Source organism: Salmo trutta, chromosome 18 (genome assembly GCF_901001165.1).
Source record: "Salmo trutta chromosome 18, fSalTru1.1, whole genome shotgun sequence".
Taxonomy (NCBI): Eukaryota; Metazoa; Chordata; class Actinopteri; order Salmoniformes; family Salmonidae; genus Salmo; species Salmo trutta.
In genome coordinates, this window is record NC_042974.1 from 6,476,193 (window position 1) to 6,488,218 (window position 12,026).

The window sequence follows — 12,026 nt, forward strand, 5'->3', positions numbered from 1 at the left end:
AAATCGGTTATTCTGTCTAGTTCCTTTGTAAATTAAATCTGTTATTCTGTCTAGTTCCTGTGTAAATTAAATCTGTTATTCTGTCTAGTTCCTTTGTAAATTAAATCTGTTATTCTGTCTAGTTCCTGTGTAAATGAAATCTGTTATTCTGTCTAGTTCCTTTGTAAATTAAATCTGTTTTTCTGTCTAGTTCCTTTGTAAATTAAATCTGTTATTCTGTCTAGTTGCTGTGTAAATTAAATCTGTTATTCTGTCTAGTTCCTTTGTAAATTAAATCTGTTATTCTGTCTAGTTCCTTTGTAAATTAAATCTGTTATTCTGTCTAGTTCCTTTGTAAATTAAATCTGTTATTCTGTCTAGTTCCTGTGTAAATTAAATCTGTTATTCTGTCTAGGTCCTGTGTAAATTAAATCTGTTATTCTGTGTAGTTCCTTTGTAAATTAAATATGTTATTCTGTCTAGTTCCTGTGTAAATTAAATCTGTTATTCTGTCTAGTTCCTTTGTAAATTAAATCTGTTATTCTGTCTAGTTCCTTTGTAAATGAAATCTGTTATTCTGACTAGTTCCTTAGTAAATTAAATCTGTTATTCTGTCTAGTTCCTGTGTAAATTAAATCTGTTATTCTGTCTAGTTCCTTTGTAAATTATCTCTGTTATTCTGTCTAGTTCCTTTGTAAATGAAATCTGTTATTCTGACTAGTTCCTTAGTAAATTAAATTTGTTATTCTGTCTAGTTCCTGTGTAAATTAAATCTGTTATTCTGTCTAGTTCCTTTGTAAATTAAATCTCTTATTCTGTCTAGTTCCTTTGTAAATTAAATCTGTTCTTCTGTCTAGTTCCTGTGTAAATTAAATCTGTTATTCTGTCTAGTTCCTGTGTAAATTAAATCTGTTATTCTGTCTAGTTCCTGTGTAAATTAAATCTGTTATTCTGTCTAGTTCCCGTGTAAATTAAATCTGTTATTCTGTCTAGTTCCCGTGTAAATTAAATCTGTTATTCTGTCTAGTTCCTGTGTAAATTAAATCTGTTATTCTGTCTAGTTCCTGTGTAAATTAAATCTGTTATTCTGTCTAGTTCCTGTGTAAATTAAATCTGTTATTCTGTCTAGTTCCTTTGTAAATTAAATCTGTTATTCTGTCTAGTTCCTGTGTAAATTAAATCTCTTATTCTGTCTAGTTCCTTTGTAAATTAAATCTGTTATTCTGTCTAGTTCCTGTGTAAATTAAATCTGTTATTCTGTCTAGTTCCTTTGTAAATTAAATCTGTTATTCTGTCTAGTTCCTTTGTAAATTAAATCTGTTATTCTGTCTAGTTCCTGTGTAAATTAAATCTGTTATTCTGTCTAGTTCCTGTGTAAATTAAATCTGTTATTCTGTCTAGTTCCTGTGTAAATTAAATCTGTTATTCTGTCTAGTTCCTGTGTAAATTAAATCTGTTATTCTGTCTAGTTCCTTTGTAAATTAAATCTGTTATTCTGTCTAGTTCCTGTGTAAATGAAATCTGTTATTCTGTCTAGTTCCTTTGTAAATTAAATCTGTTATTCTGTCTAGTTCCTGTGTAAATGAAATCTGTTATTCTGTCTAGTTCCTTTGTAAATTAAATCTGTTTTTCTGTCTAGTTCCTTTGTAAATTAAATCTGTTATTCTGTCTAGTTGCTGTGTAAATTAAATCTGTTATTCTGTCTAGTTCCTTTGTAAATTAAATCTGTTATTCTGTCTAGTTCCTTTGTAAATTAAATCTGTTATTCTGTCTAGTTCCTTTGTAAATTAAATCTGTTATTCTGTCTAGTTCCTGTGTAAATTAAATCTGTTATTCTGTCTAGGTCCTGTGTAAATTAAATCTGTTATTCTGTGTAGTTCCTTTGTAAATTAAATATGTTATTCTGTCTAGTTCCTGTGTAAATTAAATCTGTTATTCTGTCTAGTTCCTTTGTAAATTAAATCTGTTATTCTGTCTAGTTCCTTTGTAAATGAAATCTGTTATTCTGACTAGTTCCTTAGTAAATTAAATCTGTTATTCTGTCTAGTTCCTGTGTAAATTAAATCTGTTATTCTGTCTAGTTCCTTTGTAAATTATCTCTGTTATTCTGTCTAGTTCCTTTGTAAATGAAATCTGTTATTCTGACTAGTTCCTTAGTAAATTAAATTTGTTATTCTGTCTAGTTCCTGTGTAAATTAAATCTGTTATTCTGTCTAGTTCCTTTGTAAATTAAATCTCTTATTCTGTCTAGTTCCTTTGTAAATTAAATCTGTTCTTCTGTCTAGTTCCTGTGTAAATTAAATCTGTTATTCTGTCTAGTTCCTGTGTAAATTAAATCTGTTATTCTGTCTAGTTCCTGTGTAAATTAAATCTGTTATTCTGTCTAGTTCCTTTGTAAATTAAATCTGTTATTCTGTCTAGTTCCCGTGTAAATTAAATCTGTTATTCTGTCTAGTTCCTGTGTAAATTAAATCTGTTATTCTGTCTAGTTCCTGTGTAAATTAAATCTGTTATTCTGTCTAGTTCCTGTGTAAATTAAATCTGTTATTCTGTCTAGTTCCTTTGTAAATTAAATCTGTTATTCTGTCTAGTTCCTGTGTAAATTAAATCTCTTATTCTGTCTAGTTCCTTTGTAAATTAAATCTGTTATTCTGTCTAGTTCCTGTGTAAATTAAATCTGTTATTCTGTCTAGTTCCTTTGTAAATTAAATCTGTTATTCTGTCTAGTTCCTTTGTAAATTAAATCTGTTATTCTGTCTAGTTCCTGTGTAAATTAAATCTGTTATTCTGTCTAGTTCCTGTGTAAATTAAATCTGTTATTCTGTCTAGTTCCTGTGTAAATTAAATCTGTTATTCTGTCTAGTTCCTGTGTAAATTAAATCTGTTATTCTGTCTAGTTCCTTTGTAAATTAAATCTGTTATTCTGTCTAGTTCCTGTGTAAATGAAATCTGTTATTCTGTCTAGTTCCTTTGTAAATTAAATCTGTTATTCTGTCTAGTTCCTGTGTAAATTAAATCTGTTATTCTGTCTAGTTCCTTTGTAAATTAAATCTGTTATTCTGTCTAGTTCCTTTGTAAATTAAATCTGTTATTCTGTCTAGTTCCTGTGTAAATTAAATCTGTTATTCTGTCTAGTTCCTGTGTAAATTAAATCTGTTATTCTGTCTAGTTCCTGTGTAAATTAAATCTGTTATTCTGTCTAGTTCCTTTGTAAATGAAATCTGTTATTCTGTCTACTTCCTTAGTATATGTATTTCTTTTTCACATGTCCAACATATAGGGACAATTCAACACATTCTAAGACGCACATTGCAAATCCTGTTAAAAAAAACTTCAGTGTGAGATACATATTTTATACTAATCCAGTAAACAAATAAATGTATTCAAAAAGAACATGTGTTATATAGTACATGTGATTACACTTGTTGAAGAACTAAGTGATCTAACCCCAGAAGTGATCTAACCCCAGAAGTGATCTAACCCCAGAAGTGATCTAACCCACCGTGTCGTCATGTAATCCAACCACGCTCTATTCTTCTTCTGATGTGATAATCATATGTTGCATTTATTATTTCAGTGGAAAAGTCAGCTTCATTCCTTACAAAGGTTTACAGTTATGTCTAGCAATAATTCCAGAGGAATACAATATCATTATTATATTGTCATTACCAAGAATGACAATGGGAGATTACAGTGCTGATGTAGTACTTCTATTCAGGGTTGGCCTCAGTACATTACAATTCAGCCAACTTAGGACTGAAATTCCAATTCCAAACTTCAATTAAAATGTTCCTCAATGCTTGTCAATGAGGAGAATTGGAATTTCAGTTTACTTCCAGAATTGACTGAATTGAAATGGAACTGAACTCAACCCTGTAGTCTATTGCAGAACAAAAAGAATAGGCAGTGAAGTGAATGGACTGGACTGCGCAGTTATATCTGGTCATCTCTGCATGCTTGTACTGTAGATGGCATGTCAGTCACTCGCTGTCCCTTCACATCAGTGGTCAAACTAAACGCAGAAATAGAAAAACATGTCCATTTTTTAATAAGATGCATCACAGAGTTCGTTCAAGAAGGATGAGTGCAAGAAGAATGGTTGTTGTCGTTGTAGTGAGGCTGTAGCATGTCCAGTCTCCGAAGAAATAGAAAAGATAGATAGCACATGGTGAGTGTTGAACAGTGGTCATGTATACATTCACAACAAGGCAGAGGTTCTGCCCACGTCCTGTTTGAAGCCGCGCCAACATTGTGGTTTGTGTTTTGCTCGGTTCGTTACCTCATCAGTAACCCTGAAGAGTCCTCACAGTGGTTAACTTGCCTTAGAAACATAATCAATCGAATAAATGAACACAGTATCTTAAAGACAAAGCTGGATCCCACCACAGCCAGAACATGTTGTAGCAGATCTCCCTATGACTTCAATGGGACTTCCTTAACGGGGCCTCAACCAAAACGCCACAGCCAGAACATGTTGTAGCAGATCTCCCTATGACTTCAATGGGACTTCCTTAACGGGGCCTCAACCAAAACGCCACAGCCAGAGTAATCATTTCTACCCACCCCTGGCTGTGCATCTTGGGATAAGGTTTGCACAGGAGACAACACCCTTACAGATAATCACTTGCAGTTTGATTTGTCTCCGTGTGTCATTAGCCTGATCCCAGATCTGGTTGTTCTCTTTCCAACTCCCAAGCCGTGACAATTCTATAAGGAGTTGGTAAGAGCGCATAAACTGACTGGAACCCAGGCTAGTGCTGCTGCAACACTGGCTAACTGACAGAGTATACCACTATAGTATGTCTGCTTCATGACAAGGTGACTTTAAAGGTGGGAAACCTACCGACAGGTATCAAAGCAGAGGCTTAGTGGTAGCTATGGAGGTTGAAATGACGTTGAAATAATTCAAATGTAGCTGCTTGGTTAAGTTTGGCTGGTCTGGCGTGTCGTGACTGAAGCCATGGGACTGAGCAGTGGGTGTCAGCCCTGGAACCAGCTGGAGCTCTGGATCTGAGAGTGTCAGCCCTGGAAAAAGCTGGAGCTCTGGATCTGAGAGTGTCAGCCAGTAACCAGCTGGAGCTCTGGATCTGAGAGTGTCAGCCTGGAACCAGCTGGAGCTCTGGATCTGAGGGTGTCAGCCTGGAACCAGCTGGAGCTCTGGATCTGAAGCTGTCAGCCTGGAACCAGCTGGAGCTCTGGATCTGAAGCTGTCAGCCTGGAACCAGCTGGAGCTCTGGATCTGAGGGTGTCAGCCTGGAACCAGCTGGAGCTCTGGATCTGAAGCTGTCAGCCTGGAACCAGCTGAAGCTCTGGATCTGAGGGTGTCAGCCTGGTACCAGCAGGGGCTCTGGATCTGAGGGTGCCAGCCTGGAACCAGCTGGAGCTCTGGATCTGAAGGTGTCAGCCTGGAACCAGCTGGAGCTCTGGATCTGAGGGTGCCAGCCTGGAACCAGCTGGAGCTCTGGATCTGAGGGTGTCAGCCTGGAACCAGCTGGAGCTCTGGATCTGAGGGTGCCAGCCTGGAACCAGCTGGAGCTCTGGATCTGACCTATGGGGGACGTGTATCACAGCAGGTGGCCAATCAGTGTGGCTGTAGCTGGCTCTGGCTCTTCTCATTTGCTGGAGGCACAGAGAGACGTTTCATGGCTCAGCTTGATAGTGAAAAGCCCAGACAGATTCCTTCACACCCTAACATCTACAGGCTCCTGAGCTGGAGGGCAACCAAAATGTGAATTAACGTCAAATCCCAAATCGGCCCCTACCCCCTATGCAGTTGTGAAGATCTAAGAGAATTGAAAAGGTGTAAGCAATATGGTGGAAATTCTGAGGACAATATGGGACCATTACCTTACTGATTATACCTATCTAATAGAGGACAATATGGAACCATTACCATACTGATTATACCTATCTAATAGAGGACAATATGGAACCATTACCTTACTGATTATACCTATCTAATAGAGGACAATATGGAGCCATTACCTTACTGATTATACCTATCTAATAGAGGACAATATGGAACCATTACCTTACTGATTATACCTATCTAATAGAGGACAATATGGAACCATTACCTTACTGATTATACCTATCTAATCTTTTCAGATCTACATGAACTGCCAAAGTAGCAGGGGCTAGGGTTTAGGGGCTAGGGTTTAGGGGCTAGGGTTTAGGAGCTTGCGTCTGTTTGGAATTGGGCTGTGGAGATCTACAGTGCACTAAAACCAGGTATTTGCCATTAAGTTGACACCTGAGGGACAACAGGGACATGCCCACTAGAACTCTGTCTCTCCTGGTTTTCTTCTTCTTTGGATCTTGAAGGTTGATGGGAACATGATGTTAAAGCCAGAAAGTCCATCATCAGTCTGACAAAAATGGACAAAAAATGGAACAATTATTAGTCTGTCAATCTATCCTTGTCTTTTGAAAAGCAAAGGCAAGTTCGCAAGTCTTCCCAGGTGTGATGTAAATAAATGCATCAGTCCAATGGAATGACTGAGGTATTGCTAAATGACGTGAGCCCATGCACCAACTCTGATGACTTCTAAAATGGTGGAGGTGAAGTAGGAAATAATTGTTTGTTGATTGTGAAATGAACAAACACTGATATGAGTGCTTTTTGCAGTGAAATGAAAAGGTCTTGAACAGACCCAGACGGACTGATAGACCAACAGAAAGGTTTCCAGGCAGAAACTAGTGAGAGGGAAGGGGAAAGAGAGAGAGAGGGCAGAGGTCAACCATGCAGGTCATCATGGCAATCAAGTGTCCAAGGTGGACTGTGTTTGTGTGTGTGTGTGTGTGTGTGTGCGTGCGTGTGTGCGCATGTGTACACTGTATGTGTGTCTGTATCTGTCCATCTGTTCATTCATCCATTCATGTGCGTGTTTGCCTCTGTCTGTCTGTTTCAGTGTGTCCGTCCATCCATCCGTCCTTCCACATTTAACGGTGGTCAGTGTGGAAAGGTAGACATGGAGGTCCTTGCTCTCCTGCTCCAGTTGAGGCTGGAGCCGGGCCCTGCCTCCTCCTCGGCTGGTTCCTCCCGTTTACTCTGCAGCTTAGCATGGAGCTGGATGAAGCACTGGTCCCAGTCCTCTGGAAGTAGCAACATCAGGAAGCCCAGGCAGATGATCAACACGGCGATCAGACGCACTGCGTTGAAGTGGATCTCACACGTGTACAGGTCAACCACTGGAACACAACATAACAAGGGGTTATATTACCTAAAACTTAACCAATGATCAGGCCTTCATAACGCAACGCTGACAGAAGTGCTATAACATTAACACAACAAATCAATCTGGATCAACACTAGGGGAGAGGGGGGAAGTTGAGACAAAGGGGGAAGTTGAGACATCCTTGTTTCACTCGGGGTAAGTTGTGTCAAGAGACCACTTTTCTTTTGGACAAGCTATGTTTTCAAAACTGTAATGCTTACATGATTCAATTTGATCGCGGATTATGGGCAATGCAGCTTTTAAAGGTAATTTCCCATTGAGCCGACTTATGCAGCGTGTACCGTGAATGGGATCTCTGTGAACGCGGTAACATTACCTTTAAAAACCACAACTCCTATAATTGAATCCCGGCCTGAGTTAAGGTTGTTCCACTGGATGGGATACATATCTGGAGAAAAGGACAAGGACACAGTAGAGTTGGAGGAGAAGGAGCAGAGACTTACTGGCATTGACAGGGACACTCAGGACGATGCCCAGAGAGATCAATGTGGGGTACGTGACGGCAATGCCAAAGTTCACCAGGATATTGAAAGCTGTGGAGGAGAAAAAGTCAAACTTTACTTATTAACTACAACTATTTTACTCACAGTCAAAAAGAGGAACTAGTCAGCAAGTAAAAGGCAACTTTTCAATGCAGTTTATTAACTCAATTCATTGGGTGGGCGGGAGGGGGGGGTTGCATCAGTCTCCACACTGGTTGCAGGTTTGCATCAGTCTCCACACTGGTAGCAGGTTTGCATCAGTCTCCACACTGGTAGCAGGTTTGCATCAGTCTCCACACTGGTAGCAGGTTTGCATCTGTCTCCACACTGGTAGCAGGTTTGCATCAGTCTCTACACTGGTAGCAGGTTTGCATCAGTCTCTACACTGGTTGCAGGTTTGCATCAGTCTCTACACTGGTAGCAGGTTTGCATCAGTCTCTACACTGGTAGCAGGTTTGCATCAGTCTCTACACTGGTAGCAGGTTTGCATCAGTCTCCACACTGGTAGCAGGTTTGCATCAGTCTCCACACTGGTAGCAGGTTTGCATCAGTCTCCACACTGGTAGCAGGTTTGCATCAGTCTCCACACTGGTAGCAGGTTTGCATCAGTCTCTACACTGGTAGCAGGTTTGCATCAGTCTCCACACTGGTAGCAGGTTTGCATCAGTCTCTACACTGGTAGCAGGTTTGCATCAGTCTCTACACTGGTAGCAGGTTTGCATCAGTCTCTACACTGGTAGCAGGTTTGCATCAGTCTCTACACTGGTTGCAGGTTTGCATCAGTCTCTACACTGGTAGCAGGTTTGCATCAGTCTCCACACTGGTAGCAGGTTTGCATCAGTCTCCACACTGGTAGCAGGTTTGCATCAGTCTCTACACTGGTAGCAGGTTTGCATCAGTCTCTACACTGGTTGCAGGTTTGCATCAGTCTCTACACTGGTAGCAGGTTTGCATCAGTCTCTACACTGGTAGCAGGTTTGCATCAGTCTCTACACTGGTAGCAGGTTTGCATCAGTCTCCACACTGGTAGCAGGTTTGCATCAGTCTCCACACTGGTAGCAGGTTTGCATCAGTCTCCACACTGGTAGCAGGTTTGCATCAGTCTCCACACTGGTAGCAGGTTTGCATCAGTCTCTACACTGGTAGCAGGTTTGCATCAGTCTCTACACTGGTTGCAGGTTTGCATCAGTCTCTACACTGGTAGCAGGTTTGCATCAGTCTCTACACTGGTAGCAGGTTTGCATCAGTCTCTACACTGGTTGCAGGTTTGCATCAGTCTCTACACTGGTAGCAGGTTTGCATCAGTCTCTACACTGGTTGCAGGTTTGCATCAGTCGCCACACTGGTTGCAGGTTTGCATCAGTCTCCACACTGGTTGAAGGTTTGCATCAGTCTCCACACTGGTTGCAGGTTTGCATCAGTCTCTACACTGGTTGCAGGTTTGCATCAGTCTCTACACTGGTAGCAGGTTTGCATCAGTCTCTACACTGGTAGCAGGTTTGCATCAGTCTCTACACTGGTTGCAGGTTTGCATCAGTCTCTACACTGGTAGCAGGTTTGCATCAGTCTCTACACTGGTTGCAGGTTTGCATCAGTCTCTACACTGGTAGCAGGTTTGCATCAGTCTCTACACTGGTAGCAGGTTTGCATCAGTCTCTACACTGGTTGCAGGTTTGCATCAGTCTCTACACTGGTAGCAGGTTTGCATCAGTCTCTACACTGGTTGCAGGTTTGAATCAGTCGCCACACTGGTAGCAGGTTTGCATCAGTCTCTACACTGGTTGCAGGTTTGAATCAGTCGCCACACTGGTTGCAGGTTTGCATCAGTCTCCACACTGGTAGCAGGTTTGCATCAGTCTCCACACTGGTTGCAGGTTTGCATCAGTCTCTACACTGGTTGCAGGTTTGCATCAGTCTCTACACTGGTTGCAGGTTTGCATCAGTCTCTACACTGGTTGCAGGTTTGCATCAGTCTCCACACTGGTTGCCGGTTTGCATCAGTCTCCACACTGGTTGCAGGTTTGCATCAGTCTCTACACTGGTTGCAGGTTTGCATCAGTCTCTACACTGGTTGCAGGTTTGCATCAGTCTCTACACTGGTTGCAAGTTTGCATCAGTCTCTACACTGGTAGCAGGTTTGCATCAGTCTCTACACTGGTTGCAGGTTTGCATCAGTCTCCACACTGGTTGCAGGTTTGCATCAGTCTCCACACTGGTTGCAGTTTTGCATCAGTCTCTACACTGGTTGCAGGTTTGCATCAGTCTCCACACTGGTTGCAGGTTTGCATCAGTCTCCACACTGGTTGCAGGTTTGCATACGTCTCTACACTGGTTGCAGGTTTGCATCAGTCTCCACACTGGTTGCAAGTTTGCATCAGTCTCCACACTGGTTGCAGGTTTGCATCAGTCTCCACACTGAAAGTAATCTACAGAAGTCAGTGCTTACCAAAGAGCAGGCCTGCTACCCCACAGAGGTATAACCAGGGGATGTCCTCAAGAGAACCAAAGTATTCCACATGGGTGAAGTACAGGATGACTGGCACAAAGCTGATGAACACAAAATTAGCCCCGCCGACGATCGTCAGAAAGAGCGCCGCCTCCCCAAACTTGGCACTGCCCAGGACCATTTTAAAGAGCACCTGTGGAGAGAGGAAGAGAGAGACAAATAGAATCAAATCAAATTGTATTTGTCACATGCGCCAAATACAACAGGTGTAGACCTTACCGTTAAATGCTTACTTACAAGCCCTTAACCAACAATGCAGTTGAAGAAATAGAGTTAAGAAAATATTTACTAAATAAACTAAAGTTTAAAAAAATTATTAAATGAAAAAGTAACACAAGAAAATGACATAACAATAACGAGGGTATATACAGGGGGTACCGCTATCGAGTCAATGTGCGGGGGTACAGGTTAGTCAAGGTAATTTGTAAAGTGACTATGCATAGATAATAAACAGTAGCAGCAGTGTAAAAACAAAGAGGGGATGGTGATCAGGGGGGAGAGGGAAAGGGAGAGAGGAGAGTGATAGGAGGGAGGGAGTTGATTTATCAGGTACTGTAGGTACCTCATACATTCACCCCCCTTAACGAGAACATGCGGGCAGACCAAAGAGAGAGGCAGTACCTGCCAACCGTCTCCCAGGCCTGGCACTCTGCCACCGCTGTCTGTTGACCACATTAGGCCATTGTGACAGCGGAGACGCCACAGAACAGCCATATTATAGAACAGGAGACGCCACAGAACAGCCATATTATAGAACAGGAGACGCCACAGAACAGCCATATTATAGAACAGGAGACGCCACAGAACAGCCATATTATAGAACAGGAGATGCCACAGAACAGCCATATTATAGAACAGGAGATGCCACAGAACAGCCATATTATAGAACAGGAGACGCCACAGAACAGGAGACGCCACAGAACAGCCATATTATAGAACAGGAGACGCCACAGAACAGGAGACGCCACAGAACAGCCATATTATAGAACAGGAGATGCCACAGAACAGCCATATTATAGAACAGGAGATGCCACAGAACAGCCATATTATAGAACAGGAGACGCCACAGAACAGGAGACGCCACAGAACAGCCATATTATAGAACAGGAGACGCCACAGAACAGGAGACGCCACAGAACAGCCATATTATAGAACAGGAGACGCCACAGAACAGGAGACGCCACAGAACAGCCATATTATAGAACAGGAGACGCCACAGAACAGCCATATTATAGAACAGGAGATGCCACAGAACAGCCATATTATAGAACAGGAGACGCCACAGAACAGCCATATTATAGAACAGGAGACGCCACAGAACAGCCATATTATAGAACAGGAGACGCCACAGAACAGCCATATTATAGAACAGGAGATGCCACAGAGCAGCCATATTATAGAACAGGAGATGCCACAGAACAGCCATATTATAGAACAGGAGACGCCAGAGAACAGCCATATTATAGAACAGGAGATGCCACAGAACAGCCATATTATAGAACAGGAGATGCCACAGAACAGCCATATTATAGAACAGGAGATGCCACAGAACAGCCATATTATAGAACAGGAGATGCCACAGAACAGCCATATTATAGAAAGGAGATGCCACAGAACAGCCATATTATAGAACAGGAGATGCCACAGAACAGCCATATTATAGAACAGGAGATGCCACAGAGCAGCCATATTATAGAACAGGAGATGCCACAGAACAGCCATATTATAGAACAGGAGATGCCACAGAACAGCCATATTATATAACAGGAGACACCACAGAACAGCCATATTATAGAACAGGAGACGCCACAGAACAGCCAC

The 12,026-nt window shown here is 41.5% G+C and overlaps 1 protein-coding gene across 3 annotated transcripts in view; it reads right to left on the minus strand.

The window, feature by feature from the left end:
* Nucleotides 1-3,517: 3,517 nt before the first annotated feature.
* Nucleotides 3,518-12,026, minus strand: part of slc35f3b (solute carrier family 35 member F3b) — a 209,973-nt gene continuing 201,464 nt past the window's right edge. For 2 of the 3 annotated variants that reach the window (XM_029697599.1, XM_029697600.1), the window contains 3 exons: nucleotides 10,146-10,338; nucleotides 7,661-7,750; nucleotides 3,518-7,170 (listed from right to left, as the gene is read on the minus strand). In XM_029697599.1, the coding sequence (XP_029553459.1) occupies nucleotides 6,932-7,170; nucleotides 7,661-7,750; nucleotides 10,146-10,338 (522 nt within the window). In that variant the 3' untranslated portion in view covers nucleotides 3,518-6,931. The remainder of the gene's footprint in view (nucleotides 7,171-7,660; nucleotides 7,751-10,145; nucleotides 10,339-12,026) is intronic. The other variant, XR_003867578.1, reaches the window with a different exon arrangement.